This window comes from Manihot esculenta, chromosome 9 (assembly GCF_001659605.2).
Source record: "Manihot esculenta cultivar AM560-2 chromosome 9, M.esculenta_v8, whole genome shotgun sequence".
NCBI lineage: Eukaryota > Viridiplantae > Streptophyta > Magnoliopsida > Malpighiales > Euphorbiaceae > Manihot > Manihot esculenta.
In genome coordinates this window covers 2,565,134-2,584,868 of record NC_035169.2, presented here as the reverse complement: position 1 = coordinate 2,584,868, position 19,735 = coordinate 2,565,134, and the positions used below count along the sequence as shown (strand labels likewise).

The window sequence follows — 19,735 nt, the reverse complement described above, 5'->3', positions numbered from 1 at the left end:
AAAAAGACCAATTAAAAGAAGAAAATAACAGAATTAAAATGGTGAAACAAATAATCAAATTAAAATGAAGATAATCAAAACTAAAAGGTTTGCCATTGATTATTGATTAAAAAGAAAGTTATTGGCTATAGTGTTAAAACAAATGAATTCCACTGATTCTTCATCATGATTTAATTAATCCGCATAGCGCTTAAATTAATTTTTAGTTAATTAATAACTCCATTAAGCGTCTAGATTTAATTAATTAACCGCTTTAAGAAGAGAATAACTCAAATTTAATCAATAACCGCAAATAAATTATTTAAACCAAATCAATTAATTACTTAACATAAAAAAATGCTAATTGTTAATTGTATTAACCCAATTAACCAATTACATATTTACTTGAATTAGTAATATGTTTTCCTAAGAGATTCAATAGCCCTCTTGAATTCCTAAAAGGACAACAATGGATGTGGTGTTTCTCAAAAATAGAAATTAATTGAAAATAAAAATAAGATAAACAGAAATTGAGAACATAATCTCACAATTTTAAATGAACTTCAATTTGATTAACTTTTAACTGAATAAAAGAGTTTAGCTTCTAAAAGTCATAATAAAATTGCAGAAAAATAAAAAGAGAAGAGGAAGAATTCAACCAAGGGATCGAAAAGAGAGGAGATGATGAGAAGAGATGGTAAATTCTACTTCTAGGGCAACCTTTATATAGACTTTTTATACATAAAAATATAATTATTCATAATTTAGAAGAAAAGGTAAAATAAATCTACTACTTCTATGATAACTCTTATTTTAATTCTAATGTTTGCATATATCTGAAATCGTTTTGAATTTTGTACGGTTGGTAAAATAGTAATTCAGAGTCTGTCCGTACACTTAGACTACAACCTTAAGTAAGGCTGTAATTTCCGGTCAGAAAAAAAAAATCTAAAACAGCCTCTCTTAATACTTTTTCTCATTTTTATCTCAAAACCTATCCAAAATCAAATTCCAAATAAAAATAAATTGTTCATATCATAATCATAGTAAAATTATGGAATTTAATATGAAAAAAATGGTGAGTTTTACAACTTATCACAAATTGATTTACAAACAGATGTATAATTTATTTGTAAGAATTTTATAAATCGACACAAACAAATTTGTAAATACATGTATACTCCGTTTTAAAATTAAATAAATACAAATTAATTTGCAAACAGATATATAATTTGTTTGTAAATTAAATAGACACTAATATATTTGTTAAGGGACGTATAATCCATTTGTAAAATTAAATGGATACAAATTGCTTTATAAAAGAATGTTTGATCCGTTTATAAAATTAAAGGAAACAAATTGTTTTCAAATGGATATATAATATATTTGTAAAATTAAATCGATACAAACTGATTCACAAATAAACATGTAATTCGTTCATAAAATTAAATGAATACAATGATTTGCAAACGGACACATAATCTGTTTGTAAAATTAAATAAATACAAACTAATTTACAAATGACTATATAATCTGTTCATAAAATTAAATGGATATAAATGAATGTAGAATCTATTTATAAAATTAAATAGACATAAAATGATTGCAAACGAATGTATAATTTGTAAAATTAAATGAATACAAACTAATTCGCAAAAGGATAAGCAATCCACTAGTAAAATTAAATGGATATGTTCAGATTTGTAAACAAACATAGTATCTGTTTGTAAAATTAAATGGAAGCCGAATGGTTCACAGAATGATAAATAATCCAAATATTTACATTAATCTATATTTAAATTTTAAATTTTAAATTTTGAATAATAAAATCAAATCTTTTCAATTTGTCACATTTATAACTAGAGTACTAAACTGAATATGGAGAAGTTTATATCTTTATGGGCATGTACTTCCTTCACCATAGCTTTTTTCTTTTAGCATTTCACACTCTACTCCCCTTGAATCGTTAAAGTAGCATGTTTCTTGACGATGTATTATATGATACTGGGATTTTATAGCATAGAGAAAGCATTTGTGATTATTAACGAGAAGCTTTCTTTTATATTTAATTTTGTACGAGAAAAGCAATAGCAAAACCCTATAACTAGTTACCTACGGATCTCTAAACAAACCACTTCTTGAAGCCAAACTGTCTCTCCTTCTTTACAATCTAAGTAGAACATAAAAACCTCTGATAGGACTCTTATATAGTCTAATTGACGTTGAGATATCTCCTCAAAGTTAGATGAATCACCGTATTGCTGCTTTGAGTTTGCCCTCCAAAATACAAGTGTTCCTCTAGTTCCAAAAGCTCCATTCTATTTTTGTGCAACCAAATTTAAAACTTTCAAAGAAATGGATGTTTTCTCTCATTGCCCTGTCCCACTCTCTTTGGACAGATAATGATGTGTTTTACATGGACAAAGTTAAATAGAGGGAAATGCTCTTACTTCTCACTCCAAGTGCCATAAGTATTTTGGGTATTAGGTTTTTCATTATATTAACTTTCAGGTAATTTATACCGCTAAATATTCAATTAACATATTAACGGCATGGACCATTCAATCTATTTATTAAACCATTAAAAACTCGATGTAGATTTTGTGAAGTTATAACATTTATAAATGAATTTGTACCTGTTTATAAATTTTATTTGCATTTTAATAAATTTTCATAGTCGATGATGAAAGAGTGAACAATTAAAATTTAAACTGAAATGAAATTAAAATTAAAGTAAGAAAAAAAAAACTGAAATCAAATTGAGGTTGTACTAAAATGGAGAACTATACTGAAATTCAATTCCAAATATGGTTCTAAACATTAAAATATCAGAAATTTGGTTTAGTTCTCATGTTGCCAACTATCTTGCTTGAACCATTAAAGTAGTATATTCCTTAATGATGTATTGAATGATGCTGAGATTTTGTATCATAGAGAAATATATCTAATTACTAACAAGAAACTTCCTTTTATATTTGGTTTTGTATGAATAGCTCTAAAACTAACATTTTGATAAAAGCGATTGCAAAATCTTATAACCGGTTGTTTTCGAAATTTCCGAGCAAACTACTTCCTGAAATCAAGCTATCTCTCATTTTCCTATCAATCTAATCAGAAGTGAAGCATAAGAACCTCTAGTAGAATTCATAGTTGCTTTGAGTTTGCCTTCCAAAAAATATAAAATGCTCCTTTGTTTCCAAAACTCCAGTAAACCACTCTATTTCTCTACAACCAAATTTAACACTTTCACAAATTAAATAATATTTTACTGTTATTTTTGTTTTACCTCTTTATTAATTTTTTATATAATATATTATTATTATTATTATTATTATTATTATTATTATTATTATTGCAAATAGGCAATTAAATTTGGGCTCCTATTATCTTAATATCGCATTATTATATGAATATATTTAATCAAAGTTATCTAAAAAAATTATGATAAATAAAATTAAGAAAATATATCATTTTAGTTGATTTTTCATTATAATTGAATATTCAACTTTTTATTTGCTAATATCTGTTATTTAATATTCAATTTGGGCTCCTATTATCTTAATATCACATTATTATATGAATATATTTAATCAAAGTTATCTAAAACAATTATAATAAATAAAATTAAGAAAATATATCATTAGCAATTCTGATATGATTAAAAGGAGAGAAGAGTTCATCGAAAGTAGCATACCCGCAATTCGAATGTCTTTCTGAAGGGAAGAAATGCCTATGATTTTCAAATCTCCAAAGAGCTTGAATTTGAAGAGAGATATCTTTGACGCCTAAGCCTCCATTCTTTTTAGGCAACAAAAGAGTATTCCATTTAACCAGATGAAGTTTCTTTGTATTGACACTACTGGACCACAAGAAAGATCTAAACCAATCAGCAAGTATCTCTAACATGCTCAAAAGCTTTCCAAAAGTCACAAAATCTATATGAAACTCTTTCCTCCACACCCAACTTTCCAACTTCCTAACTTTTCTTTTAAGAATGAGGAGGCTGAACACAGAATTATGTACCTCTCATGGATGCAGTCACAAAAACTTCAAGAATGATGCATCTTGCAAAAAGAAAAATACCATGTACAAACAAGAGCCCAAAGAAAATTTTATTGAGTATATTACAAGGTTTAGAAAGTGGTAAAAACATAAGATGTCTCATTATATACTGCTGAAAGGAGAAAAGAAACAACCAAAACAACTTTTCTTGCCTAACTTACCTAACATCTCAAACAGTAAGAAACAATGCATTTCACATTCATAACACCACACAAATGTATCGCAAAATGCACCATATAAATTTTACAATGTAATTATTAGTACTTATAAATAATAACGGCGCATGACAGTTAAAAAAAAAAGTAAATATTTATTTTTTAATTAAATTTATATGGAAATGTTTACAAAATTGATTTTATTTTTTTCTAAAACTACCTTTTTAAAAAATATTTAACATCAACACATCTAGGTTAGCTGTTAAATTTTAATAGTCTGCCTGCTAAAGGAGAATTTGAGAGCAACATTACCAACCGATCGTCTATCATTCCAAGATTTTATTTTCATCTCATTTCCCACAGCAAATCTGATATGATTAAAAGGAGAGAAGAAAGATCTAAATTTAATAGCCGCATTTCGAATGTCTTTCCGAAGGGAAGAAATGCAACAACAGTATTCCATTTAATCAAATGAAATTTCTTTGTATTGACAATACTGCACCACAAGAAAGATCTAATGTTTTTTCAATTTTGTAAAGTAAACAACAACTGATATAGATTCTTGGGTTCTGAATCATTTTGCAATCGGTTTCCTACCTCTCAATATGTACACTGTCAAACCCATCTTCTCTAACGAATCATTTCCCATGGATGCAGAATCACAAAAACTTCAAGAAAGATGCATCAAGCAAAAAGAAAAAGTATATTACAAGGTTAAGAAAGTGGTAAAAACATAAAATGTCTCATTATATACTGCTGAAAGGAGAAAAGAAACAACCAAAATAACTTTTCTTGCCTAACTTAACTAACATCTCAAACAGTAAGAAACAATGTGTTTCACATTCATAACACCACACAAATGTATCGCAAAATGCACCATATAGATAACTCAAATGATGGTCCAACACTAAAATATATCCATTAACACTAAAATAACTCAATTCCCATAACATTTTCTGTTGTCTATAATTTTAGTGACATTTCATCCAACCAACAGCTGTAGAAGTCAAGTGATTCTCTTCTATTCTGGGACTGTATATCCTACACTCTGCATTTATAGTGTAGTATAATTGTTAAATCAATTCTCAATTAAAGCACAGTGGTGAATTGCTTATACCTTTATGGTTAGAAGGGTGAAGTTGTAGTCATATCCTTGCAAGTACCTACAAGAGAAATGATAGCATTTTGAAAGGTCATTGGGCACAAAAATAAAAATAGATAAAGATTCTTAGGCATTGTAGTATGGAACCAATTAGTTTTAGTTCTGAACTCAGGACTGAGCTCTTGAGTAAAGGCTGTAGTAGCAGCCAAAAAAAAAATTGTAATGGAGATGGCAGGTTTACCAGCAACTTGATGATTAGAAATCCATGAACTCCATTCATCAACAATCTTATATCAAAGAGATCTAGTCCATGTCTGAATTCAAGCGAAAGGCACACACATATCATGGTTTCCACCAGAGGTAATTTGCAGTGTTAGAAATTTTCGTTTTGTGGAAGACAATCACAGCTGATTGAAATTAAAAATGATATTTGAAGAAGTTAGTTAAATTACATATCTATTATATTTGAAAAAGGTAATTACCAAGTTGCGCTCCAAGATACACTTGAATGGTCAAGATATAACAACTTTAGTTTGCTGATCCCTCATTGCGCGCCTTTAAAAGCCTCAGAATGAGATTATTATTCCGTGATAAATGTACTACCAATTCTGAGAGAACCCCTTATCAACCATTTTGTTCATTAGTTCTGATGCTTTTGGTAAATCCTCATGCTTGAGAAACCCTTGAATGATGATATTATAACAACAATTATTTGGTAAACATCCTACCTTTTCCATGTCTTTAAATAACTTATACGCTTCATCCATTAATCCTTGTTGGCAGAGTCCTTTCATAATTGCATTATATACACAAACATCAGGTTGTAAACCAATTTCAAAAAGACTACAAAACAGTTCCTTGGCATCATTAATCTTCCCAACTTTGCACATACCATTGATCAGACTGCTATAGATCATGAAATTAGGCTTCAACTGACTTTTCTCCATTGCTTTCAATAGTGTGAGTGCTTAATCGAGATTCCCTTGTCTACACAAGCCATCAATCATAGTTGAGAAGGTTACTATATCTGGCTGTTGACCATGAGAGCACATATCCTTAAAAAGCTCTTTTGCATTTTGGGGCCTCCCTGCTTGGAACATACCCTTTATAAGAGTATGATAAGTAGCAACATTAGGAACTAAACCTTTATGAGACATTTCATCAAAAAGTTCCTCTGCATCATCTATTATTTTGCACTTACAATATCCATTGATCAAAATGCTGTAGCCTAAAATGTCAACTATTTCATTGGTCACCATCAGATCAAATACCTTTCTAGCCTTATCAATTTGCTTGCATAGACAATATCCATCCATCAATGAATTATAAGTGACAACATCAGGTTCCACACCTCTTTGAATCATTATTTTGATTATATTCTGTGCATTTGAAACCAGTCCTTTCTTACAAAGAGTGTCGATCAATATATTGAAGGTAAAAACATCAGGGGATATGTTGCTCCCCACCATTTCTTTCAACAAGGCCAAAGCTTCCTTGAATTGGTTTGAAATGCAAAGACCATCAATTAAGGAATTGTAGGTGACCACATCAGGCTCTACACCTCTTTGAATCATTACATTGAATGTATTTTGAGCCTTTGAAACCATTCCATCCTTACAAAGAGCATCAATCAATACATTGAAGGTATAAACATTTGGTAATATGTTCTGCTCCACCATTTCATTCATCAAGGCCAAAGCTTGGTTCTTTTGGCCTAATTTGCAAACACCATGAATTAAACTAGTGTAAGTGATGACATCAGCTGAAATGCCCTTATTCCTCATTTGAGAGAAGAGCTCTAAAGCCTCACCAACTAGCTCATCTTTGCAAAGGGCGTCAATGATTGCACTGTATGTCACAACATTTGGCTCACAACCTCTATCAGCCATTCCCTTTAGTAGCCCAATAGCCACATTTGTTTTCCCAAATTTACACATTCCGTTTACTATCACAGTGAAAGTACGAACATCAGGTTGATAACCACGTGCAACCATATCATCTAAAAATTCCACTGCTTTATGGATTTTACTCTCCATACAAAGCCCATTAATTAAGGTAGTAAATGTCACAGTGGTAGGCTCCAATCCGAATTTGAGCATCTTACCAAAAACAGAGAAGCCAAAATCCACAAGGTGTAAATGGCAGAAGCAATTAATTAATATGCTAAGAGAATAAACATCGTGAGAGATTCCTAGCAATTCAATTGTTTTGGACATGGAAAGGACAGTGTGATATTGTTTCATTTTCACAAGGGCAGATAAGAATCTATTAAATGGAACCCTAGAAGGCAGAGGATGCTTATGAATTACATGATTGAAGGAAGCAATGGCATCATCAAGGTGCGTAAAGTAAGCAGATTTAAAGTTATTTGTCAAGAAGCGTGCATCTTCAAGTGTGGAAGTAGAAGAATGGCAATAATTGGTAAATAAGAACAGGAATGGAGATTGAATGGTACCAATTGGCCCTTGTAGCTGAAGATGGAAGCTCCTGCTTTTCCTCCTCCAAGGCATCTTCATCATCATCGATCTCTCGTCGGTTGGTTTTAGGGATGGATTGGAGATTGGGAATGAGGAAAGGAAATAGAGAATCGGAAAAGGAAGGCTCTCTGCCGCTGGTAAAGGAAATGCATTACTCTGTTGTTTATATGCACCACATTTTGTAATTTTTTATTAAATTTTCATATAAAAATATTATTTAATAGCAAATTAAATTTATCATTTTGTAATAATATTTTTTTTAACCTACGTGCTATTTTTAGATACCTAATTAAAGGCGGTTATATGAATTGTTAATTTTATTTTTAATATTAATAAAATTTCATGAAAAATATAATTAATTTTTAGCTTATATAATTTTTTATTATTAATTATTTTATTTTAATATAATAAAATTAATTTTTTTTACCAAGCTTTACTTTTTTAGGAATTGTTTAGCGCATTTTTATTTTGACATCTATTTAGATAATATTATGATTTTAATTAATGTAATAAAAAAATTAATATATAAAATTATTTCAAAATAATAAAATTTTGAAATGCTCAAACTCACTACATATATTTCACATTTTCAATTTTATTTGTTATTAATATTAATGTAAAATTATAATATATAAAAAAATTTTCTATAGATTTAATATAGAGTATATTGTATTTTTTTAAATTAAAAATTGAAAATTAAGGGAGTGATACTTATCATATTTATTTAGATACACTTACTATTAGATTAAATGTGTGAGTGTATTGTATTATAAATTATAAGAAATTATTTTTAAAATATAAATATATTTATGTAAAAATTATCATAAAAATTTAAAAATTAAATTAAAACATTAAAATTCATTAAAATTATAAATATTTTATTTATATGATCTCATTATAAATCTTAAATTAAAAAATTAAAATAATGTGTGAAACTAATCATAAAAATATAAAATTATTAGCATGAATTATTTATTGTAGAATTTAGCAATAAACTCAGATATCTATCATTATAAAATTATTACTTTTAATAATTTTTTAAGTAGAAAGTTTTGAATTTTAGTTAGTTTTTTGTATTAGGTTATAATGAAATTTAATTTCAATTTAAATTGAAAACTAATATAGTTAATTAATTAAATATTTTTAAATAGCAATAAAATGCAATAAACTTATAATTATTAAATATAGTTTTGGCAATTTAAATAATAATTGCTTCTTAATTATTTATATTTAAATTATCATTTTTATATCTTAAATTCTAAGATTATCTTTTATAGACATGCATAAAATAAACTAAAGTATATATATATATAAAGAAAATTAAATTGCTCTCCGATCCTCATTTTATAATATTATATAATTAATGATTTTTGTTAGTTTAAAAATATGTTATAAGAGACACAACACAGTAAATATATCATAACCTATATGATTCTGAGCGATGTATCCTACTAAGAAATAAGATCCGGATATCTAAAGGTGTTTAATTTTAGAGCCAAAAGATTGAAAATCTGAGTCTCGACATTCAAAGTGTTAAATGAGTGTTGAGACCTCAAGATTTCAGCTTTGAAATTAATATCACCAAGAGGTCTCATGGCCTCAGGACTGAAACTCAAAAGTAATGACTATTGAGCGGAAGGCTTTGGCCTACTATGCCAAAATTCAAATAGACGATGTTAGTTCAAATTACGTAAAAATCGTATGACAATTAGGACTTCAAATCACATACAAATAAAAATATTCTCGGAGTAAAATTCTACAATCTAGAACCAAGATAGATTTCAAAAAGGAATTCTAGTCTTACTAAGAGTCAACCAGTTTTAGACATTAAAAAAGACACCTCAAGTATGTTAAATCATCTTTTAATCAAACTATTCTCTATGCCTTTATTTTTAGATTTATGATAGATCACTTACTAACTTTAAGTATCAGAAAGATGGCCCACAATCAATCATTCAGTGTTTATTTATTTTGCAAATTCATACTCGATATTATATCTACTAAGCTTGAGAAGATCAGTATACATCATTAAAAATTATTATTAATATTAATTACACTACATTTTTCATATATTTTAGGACAAATCTATACATGGATTTATCTGAATTCATATTTTACTAAGTATAAAATCAATCTTTATTCATATTGTTTACATAAAAGTTGAAACATGTTAAATTAAAGATTTTTTTTTAAATTAGAAAAACTTATTAAATAAACTCATGGATTTAATGCGGTGGTAAGTGCATTTAAATAAATTTGAGAGATCTCAGGTTTTACTCTCCCAATATTCAATTTTCAGTTTAAAAAAAAAAAGAACTTATATGCCATTAAAAAAATATTAACTGACATGACATTAAATATAATGTATATAAAAAGTTTTCTTAAGTTAAAGTGTTTTCATATATTTTATTTATAATTTTGACTCCACTTATTTATGAAAAAAATTACTATTTGAATAATATTAAAAAATATTTTTTAATAAAATAACTTATTTTCTCTTATTTAATTTTAATTTAAAAATAAAATTTATAAACTAATTTATATACCGGTCTTAATAAGATGCCAAAAATGCAGACAATGACTTCTTTTTTCTAAAAAAAATTCATTTTCCTTAAAATAACTTAATTTTTATTTTAAATGGAAAAAGATTTTCTATTGACTAAATTTTAGAATTGTCTTGAATGTTTAAAAATATGGACAAATACTACAAGAAAAATATTCATTGACGAGAGAAAAATTTATCATTAAATATTCAAGATTGATCATTGAAAATCATTAATGATCATTTTATTTGGTTGTTAAGTCATTGTTAGAGATTCTATTATTAAAAATTTTTAATGGAAATATTGTATATTAGTTATTAATATTAATTACGACGACACTATAATCAATCGTTAAAATGATAATAATAACGATTTTTTATAATTAATATGATAGTAAAATTTTTTAATAACAATAATAAAAATTACCATTATAATTTAAATAAAGAATTGTTATTTTCTTATATAATAAATTTAAAATATGAAAATAATTAAAAATAATTAAATATTAACAATAATTAAATAAGTAATATTTTTGATAAAAATGAAAATTTTAATTTATACTCATTATAAATTATATTATTTGTTAATTTATAATAATTTTAGGTGATATCTCATTTTTTCTCTTTTTGAGATGAGATTTAAAAAAAAAATGTATTTCCACTTTAATGACTTACATTATTAAAATTAGCCGTTATATATATATATATGTGTTATTGCGTTTTTACTTTTACTACTTATTAGAAAAAAGTTTTTGAAATCAAAAAACCATAAACTGAAAACTATGAATATTGGGTTTCTTATTACATATTCTATCAAACGATTTTTTTTTTATAATTTTTATTAAATTATCGTTAAAAATTTTATCTTATCTGTTAAATTTATATTTTTAAATAAATATTTATTTAATTAAATTATAAAATATATTTTTATTTTTTTATAAAAAAAATTTACTATTTAATTCTTATGATATAGAAAACTCATTGATTTCTCGATTTTAAAAAATCGCCATTTAGATTTTAAAAGATATATTAATTAGTCCTTTTATTAGTTTTAGTTATTAAATATTTTATTATTTAGTCCCTACAATACTAAAAACTCATTAATTAGTTTCAATTTATAAAAATAGTTACTAATAAATCCTTCCGTATAGAAGGTATTTTAGACTTTTTTGTAAAGAGAATTTACTATTTAGTCTCTATGATATAAAAAAAACACATCAGTTGATCTCTATAATATAAAAATTAACTCACAAACTTGTAAAAAATGAACTCTTAAATCTTAACGATCTGAATATCTGCAAGTTTTAATATTGTAATTAAACTATACAGAACTGAACTGAACTTTAGAAAACTTAGGTTGGCTCATAAAAGCATATACAAAATTTGAGTTTATTCTTTTATGATATTAATCTCAGTCTACTTAACGAGGCAGTTCACGAGTCTATTCGCGAGCCTGCTCATAAACTCTGAAATAAGCCGAACTCACTAAGCTTAATGAGCTGAATACTATTGAATTCAAGTTGGACTCGTTTACTAAACGAGTCTAGAAATTAAGCTCAATCTTGACTTATTTATAAATCGAGTTGAGCCCAGTTGAATTTTTATAAATGTAAAACTCGATAAATTCACGAATAGTTTGTATATATATTGCCTTTATGCCACCATTGAATACATCATCATTTATTCAAAACTTACATGGTATCAGAATATTAGTTGTTATACTAATTTAAATTATCCTTCACAAAACCTACACTTCATATCACTTCTCAACAAAACAGATATCCTCAAATTCAAGTTAAATAAAAAAAAAATACAGCCTTAACACATGCAAATCAGGGGACCTATTTCAGTGCCTTTATAACTTTTCTTTTCTTTATGTTCTTCTTTAAAGAAAGTTTTCTTGATTTGATATTTTTTAGAGTGCTATCTATGGAGTTGAGGTTCTCTTTTTGTTGCAATGATCGGATGGTGCAATTTGAAGGCAGTTGCTGCTCCTTTCTGCAACTCCACAAAGCGAGAGTACTCACTATTGTTGCAACCTCACTTCATAAAAATGAAGCTGACAGAAATAAATTCCGCATATAAAGAAAATAAACCTCAAATTTCAAACTACATAATTAACAGAAATCTTTATTTTTTTTTAACTTTTTTCAAGAATAATTTTTTACTACTTTTAGATAAAAATATATAGTGTCTACAATACTATAATAAAATAAATTTCTGGTTTTTCAATACAAAATAAATTGTGATAGTGGCAAGCATGGAGACTAGATGGAAATTCCATTGTTTAGGGATCAATTTTGTATTTTAATTATTTTTTAGATATTTTTATAATTTTATATATTAGGATTTTTTTTTCTATTAGGAGACTCACTTTTCAATTTTTAAAGAATTTCAATAAGATTTTTCGGCTACTAACTTATTTTTCTTTTATATTGTATTAGCTAAATGATATTGGTCAAAACTCCTAATGGATTCTAAATAGTCCTTTATCATCGACACCCGTCAAACGGATTCCAATCCGTTAGTAAATCTATTAAGAGTTCAAATAATTTTTTATTAATTTAATAAGACTTAAAATTATATTACTATTGTTACTAAATTTTTAATTTATGTTCAATATTTATTAGAAATATATAGAAAGTAAAAATAAGAGAAAAAGTAAATGGTATAAAATGGGAGAAAATAAGAAAAAAGAAAGAAAAAAGAGAAAAATAAAGAAAATATAATAGAAAAATAAAAATGATAAAAAGAAGAAAGAATGAGAGTAAAAAGATGATTAGAGAAACGAATAAAAGTGAACAAATGATTAGAGGAGAAAATAAATAAAGAGAAAATAATAGAAAAAATATAAATAGAAAGAAAATGATAGAAGAAAAAAATATTAGAAAAACTAATATAAATGAAAATTATAGAGAAAATGAAGGAAATGGGAAAAAAAAAAAGAAAAAGATGAAAAAAATGGAGAAAATAAAAGGAAATTATGAAGAATGAAGAAAATAATAGACGAGGGAAGAGAATGAGAGAAAATAGGATAAGAGATTAAAGGAAAATAATAGAAAAAAGTAAAAAAAATTATGGAGGAGAATGAGAGAAAATAGGATAAGAGATTAAAGGAAAATAATAGAAAAAAATTAAAAAAAATTATGAGTTAAAAAAAGTAAAATGAAAGAAAGTAATAGAAAAATAGAGAAAATGACAGAAGGGAAAAGAAAATAGAAGAAAGAAAAATGATAAGATGAATGAATGATAAAAGTAGAGGAGCTAGTGTAACATTTACACATGCGAAATACTAATGAATTTGTAATTTGTTATTAAATTTTGAAAAAAAAAAAGCAATCTTTTTTCTCTCAAAAAGTTACCAATAAATTTAAAATTTGTTAGAAAATCCGTTGTAACTGAAAAATATGAGTTGTAAAAAAAGAACACAGAAAATTTTATGTAGGATTTTATTTTAAATTTACCAACAAATTTACTAGCGGATAGCTTCCGTTAATAAATTCAACATTTCTTTTTTACTTATTAATTTGATGATAAAGTTTAGAAATGGATTTCTAAATCCATTAGTAATTTTTTGGGGTAAATTATCAACGGATTTAGAATTCGTTAGTATTTTAAACACTTTTTAAAATTTACTTAGGGTGTAAATGAACTGAGCAGCGCTGACTTGAGTTTTACTCATTTCGAACTTGAGCCGAATATTAATAAGTTGAAACTTAACTCGTTTAGCAAATGAACTTAGACGAGTGGAGCTTTTATCGAGCTTAGTTTTTAATAGTTCACGAATAACTCAATTTATTTATATATAATGAGTTTTAGTTTAAAACTAAATAATTTTAGCTAAATAAGTATATATACAAATTAACTCATAAATTTATAAAAATGAGCTCTTAATAATTCAAATATATGCAAGTTTTAAGAGTGTAATTAAATTATATTGAGCTGAATTTTAAAAAATTTAGATTTGGCTCATAAAAGTATATGCAGGGTTTGAATTTATTTTTTTATGATATTAATCTCAGCCTGTTTAACGAGATTGTTCACGAGCCTGTTTGCGAACCTTCTCATGAACTGGAAAACGAGTTTTGCTCACGAGCCTTAATGAGTCGATTATTATAGAGTTTAAACTTGATTCGATCTTCGTAGGATCAGTATGAAAAATGAAGAAAAATGAAGAAGATCAAGAAAATTGTAGAGAAATTTAGGAAGAAAAAAAGAAGAAAAATAACTGTCAATAAAGAAAGTTCTGAATCAGAGCCTTGGTTGATTTGATACCATATTAGGAGAAAAATTATATATTCAATTCATTAATGAGAAGATTTATAAGTGAGGTATTTATACAAGTAAAGAATTGAGTTGCTAGCTCATCATCTAACATTGGTGGAAAAATTAATTTAGCTTCCTACTAAAAGTTAACTAACTGCACGACTAACAAACTCATAACAGAAATCTAACAAACTAATGCTATTAATGGAAGCTATTACCAGAAGCAGTCAAAACTGAATTACTGAAACTTGATTAAACTTCTACATATATCCAGTTCTTAATAAATAGCTAAAAACACATATAAAATGCAGATTGCAGAGAAGAAACAATTTTTAGTAAATTAAAAAGAAACAACTAATTTGAAAAGACAAAATGCTAAGTAATTTCCGTGAGATTCTGAAGGGATGAACCTTGAAAGAAGGATAATAAAGCTTGCGATCCCGGAGCTTCTAGAGAGTGTCGCCAACTTCCCATTTGTATACCAGCTTAGAGGTCTTGAGGAATTAATCAATTTTCAAGGAAATAAAACTCCTAGCAGCTCTTACAAGCAAAATTGAGGAGGTCATAAGGATTGGTTCAAACTATGTAACATCCAAACACAAGCATCTCAACTGAATCAATCAATGGAAGTACTTAATACAAGATTATATACATCTAAACAACCTAGAGGAATAGAAATTTCATCAAGGATCAAACCCCAATAAACCAAAATTGATCTATGAAAAATCTGGAACAGGGGTGGAGGTTGCAACCAATGCAAATCTTAGGTGAGGAGCAACTGTGATTTTGTGTCTTCGGGTCAAGAATGGGCGTCTTGGCCATGAATTCCTCGCTTGTCGAATCGATTGGCTCCATAGCAGCTCTGAAATGGTCGACTTTATATCCTGCGCCCTGCATTTATAGTGTAGTATAATTGTTAAATCAATTCTCAATTAAAGCACACCGGTTTATAATCATTACTTTCATTATTATTAAAAATTATAATAACTAAGCAAAAATGAATTGCTTATACCTTTATGGTTAGAAAGGTGAAGTTGTAGTCATATCCTTGCAAGTACTTACAAGATAAATGATAACATTTTGAAAGGTCATTGAGCACAAAAATAAAAATAGATAAAGATTTTTAGGCATTGTAGTATGGAACCAACTAGTTTTAGTTCTCAACTCAATTTTAGGACTGAGCTCTCAAGTTAAGGCTGTAGTAGCAGGCAAAAAAAAAAAAATTGTAATGGAGATGGTGGGTTTACCAACTTGATGATTAGAAATCCATGACCTCCATTCATCAACAATCTTATATCAAAGAGATCTAGTCCATGTCTGAATTCAAGCGAAAGGCACACACATATCATGGTTTCCACCACAGGTAATTTGCAGTGTTAGAAATTTTCGTTTTGTTGAAGAGAAACACAGCTGATTGAAATTAAAAATGATATTTGAAGAAAGTTAAATTACATATCTATTATATTTGAAAAAGGTAATTACCAAGTTGCGCTCCAAGATACACTTGAATGGTCAAGATATAACAACTTTAGTTTGTTGATCCCTCATTGCACACCTTTAAAAGCCTCAGAATGAGATTATTATTCCGCGATAAGTGTACTACCAATTCTGTGGTAGCATCATCAGCAGAGAACCCCTTATCAACCATTTCGTTGATTAGTTCTGATGCTTTTGGTAAATCCTCATGCCTCAGAAACCCTTTAATGATGATATTATAACAACAATTATTTGGTAAACATCCTACCTTTTCCATGTCTTTAAATACCTTATACGCTTCATCCATTAATCCTTGTTGGCAAAGTCCTTTCATAATTGCATTATATACAAGAACATCAGGTTGTAAACCAATTTCAAAAAGACTAGAAAAAAGTTCCTTGGCATCATTAATCTTCCCAACTTTGCACATACCATTGATCAGACTGCTATAGATCACAAAATTAGGCTTCAACTGACTTTTCTCCATTGCTTTCAATAGGGTGAGTGCCTCATCGAGGTTCCCCTGTCTACACAAGCCATCAATCATAATTGAGAAGGTTACTATATTTGGCTGTTGACCATGAGAGCACATATCCTCAAAGAGCTCTTTTGCAGTTTGGGGCCTCCCTGCTTGAAACATAGCCTTTATAAGAGTATGATAAGTAACAGCATTAGGAACTAAACCTTTATGAAACATTTCATCAAAAATCTCCTTTGCATCACCTATCATTTTGCACTTACAATATCCATTGATCAAAATGTTGTAGCTAAAAATGCTAGCTATTTCATTGGTCACCATCAGATCAAATAGCTTTCTAGCCTTATCAATTTGCTTGCACAGACAATATCCATCCATCAATGAATTATAAGTGACAACATCAGGTTCCACACCTCTTTGAATCATTATTTTGAATATATTTTGTGCATTTGAAACAAGTCCTTTCTTACAAAGAGTGTCGATCAATATACTGAAGGTAAAAACATTAGGGGATATGTTCCTCCCCACCATTTCTTTCAACAAGGCCAAAGCTTCCTTGAAATGGTCTGAAATGCAAAGACCATCAATTAAGGAATTGTAGGTGACCACATCAGGCTCTACACCTCTTTGAATCATTACATTGAATGTATTTTGAGCCTCTGCAACCATTCCATCCTTACAAAGAGCGTCAATCAATACATTGAAGGTATAAACATCTGGTAATATGTTTTGCTCCACCATTTCATTCATCAAGGCCAAAGCTTGGTTCTTTTGGCATAATTTGCAAACACCTTGAATTAAACCAGTGTAAGTGATGACATTAGGTGAAATGCCCTTATTCCTCATTTGAGCGAAGAGCTCTAAAGCCTCACCAACTAGCTTATCCTTGCAAAGGGCGTCAATGATTGCATTGTATGTCACAACATTTGGCTCACAACCTCTATCAGCCATTCCCTTTAGTAGCCCAATAGCCACATTTGTATTCCCAAATTTACACATTCCGTTTACTATCACAGTGAAAGTACGAACATCAGGTTGATAACCACGTGCAACCATATCATCGAAAAATTCCACTGCTTTATCGATTTTACCCTCCATACAAAGCCCATTAATTAAGGTATTAAATGTCACAGTGGTAGGCTCCAATCCGAATTTGAGCATCTTACCAAAAACAGAGAAGCCAAAATCCACAAGGTGTAAGTGGCAGAAGCAATTAATTAAGATGCTAAGAGAATAAACATCGTGGGAGATTCCTAGCAATTCAATTGTTTTGGACATGGAAAAGACAGTGTGATATTGTTTCATTTTCACAAGGGCAGATAAGAATCTACTAAATTGAGCCCTAGAAGGCAGAGGATGCATATGAATTACATGATTAAAGGAAGCAATGGCATCATGAAGGCGGGTAAAAGAAGCAGATTTGAAGTTATTTGTGAAGAAGCGTGCATCTTCAAGTGTGGAAGTAGAAGAATGGCAATAATTGGTAAATAAGAATAGGAATGGAGATTGAATGGTACCAATTGCCCCTTGTAGCTGAAGATGGAAGCTCCTGCTCTTCCTCCTCCAAGGCATCTTCATCATCATCGATCTCTCGTCAGTTGTTTTTAGGGAAGGATCGAAGATTGGGAATGAGGAAAGGAAATAGAGAATCCGGAAAGGATAACAAAAGGAAATTGGGAATTGTTTATATGCGCCACATTTTGTAATTTTTTTTATTAATTTTTCATATAAAAATATTATTTAATAACAAATTAAATTTATCATTTTATAATAATAATTTTTTAAATATATATCCAATTAAGTCTCCACTTTTATTTAAGAGTCAAATAATTTTAATTTAAAATTTTGAATAAATTAAATCTTTATACTATTATATAAGAGTCAAATAAGTCATAATTTAATATAATATTATATAATATTATTTTATAAATAAAAATTCTTATATAATAAAACTTTATTTTTATAGTTTTAAAAATTATTTATTATATTTATATATTTTTTAAAATTTTTAAGATAATTAAAATATTAAAATTTTAATATTTTAAATTATAAAAATAATATTTTACTGTTAAAAAATAATATTAAGTTAGAATCTATTTAGCTCTTAATAAAATTATATAGTTTAATTAACTTAAAATTTTAGAAATTTTAAATTAAATTTATTTGACTCTTAATAAAAATAAAGACTTAATTAAATTTATTTTCGTAAAACTAATGTTTTATTATAACCGTATATTTAATTAAATTTAGTTAAAAATTAATTAATTTTGTTAATAAAATATTATAAATATAATTGTAGAATATTGATTTTTTATTTTATTAAATAATATTCCTTATTTAATAAATAATTATCAAAATATTATTATAGTCTAATTGTATATAATATAGATGAGGAAAAAAATAAATAGTTTATTGTTTAATTTTACTCTAATATAATTAGAAATTTAAAATGGGTAACTTTATATAATTTTTTATTATTAATTACTTTATTTAGTATAATAAATTTTTTTTTTTTACAAAGCTTAACTCTCATGAGAACTGTTTGGCACGATTTTATTTTGACATTTTATTTTAATTAATATCAGTAAAAAATTAATATATAAAATTATTTCAAAATAATAAAATTTTGAAATATTAAACTCACTAAATGTATTTTGTATTTTAAATTTTATTTGTTATTTTTATGTTATTATTAATAATATTAACTTAAATTTATAATATATAAATTATTTCTATGTATAATATTCAAATATTCAATATTAAAAATATTCATGTTTTGATGATCTTTTAAGTAGGAAGTTTTAAATTTTAAATAATAATAAAACAAAATAACCATATAATTATTAAATCCATGCCAATGTAGTTTTGACAATTTAAATAATAAATAGGTGCTTAATTATTTATCATTAAACTATTGTTTAATTGCCTAAATACGTTTGTGTGTAAAATATAAATTTTTTAATTTTAATTTTATTGATCTTATCTTCACATTTTAATGTAATTTTATTTTGATTATTTAATTGGCATCTCATGTGTATTATTATAATTATTTTTTTAATTAATCAATTAATTGAAAAAATCTAATATTTATATAATTTAAATTTTAATTCAAACGTTTAAGTTTTAAATAAATTAATTTAATATTTATATTTAGATATAATTTTAATAAAATTTTAAAATTAAAATTAAAAATAAATA

At 26.9% G+C, this 19,735-nt stretch overlaps 2 protein-coding genes across 6 annotated transcripts; both read right to left on the bottom strand.

The window, feature by feature from the left end:
* Nucleotides 1–4,066: 4,066 nt before the first annotated feature.
* LOC110607235 (pentatricopeptide repeat-containing protein At1g63330) lies at nt 4,067–18,192 on the bottom strand. 5 transcript variants are annotated; one of them, XR_006351973.1, is made up of 4 exons: nt 16,066–18,192; nt 15,831–15,900; nt 15,728–15,730; nt 4,067–5,359 (listed from the first exon to the last, which is right to left on the bottom strand). XR_006351973.1 is itself a non-coding variant. In XM_021746310.2 (2 exons), exon 1 carries the CDS (start codon nt 18,119–18,121, stop codon nt 16,112–16,114), a length of 2,010 nt encoding a protein of 669 aa, XP_021602002.2. In that variant the 5' UTR covers nt 18,122–18,192; the 3' UTR covers nt 14,798–15,474; nt 16,066–16,111. The 5 variants fall into 5 exon arrangements, 1 of the variants encoding a protein (XP_021602002.2); XR_006351972.1 differs by having other exon boundaries at nt 15,831–18,192; XR_006351974.1 differs by lacking the exon at nt 15,728–15,730 and adding an exon at nt 15,066–15,068 and having other exon boundaries at nt 5,349–5,359; nt 15,831–18,192.
* On the bottom strand, nt 6,267–7,817 carry LOC122724554 (putative pentatricopeptide repeat-containing protein At1g12700, mitochondrial). The gene has a single exon (XM_043959815.1). The coding sequence runs from the start codon at nt 7,815–7,817 to the stop codon at nt 6,267–6,269; it is 1,551 nt and encodes a 516-aa protein (XP_043815750.1).
* Nucleotides 18,193–19,735: the final 1,543 nt, after the last annotated feature.

Excerpts from the sequence above, each read along its gene's own strand:
- LOC122724554 (XM_043959815.1), bottom strand. The coding sequence starts at position 7,817 with ATGATGAAGATGCCTTGGAGGAGGAAAAGCAGGAGCTTCCATCTTCAG.
- LOC110607235 (XM_021746310.2), bottom strand. The coding sequence starts at position 18,121 with ATGATGATGAAGATGCCTTGGAGGAGGAAGAGCAGGAGCTTCCATCTT.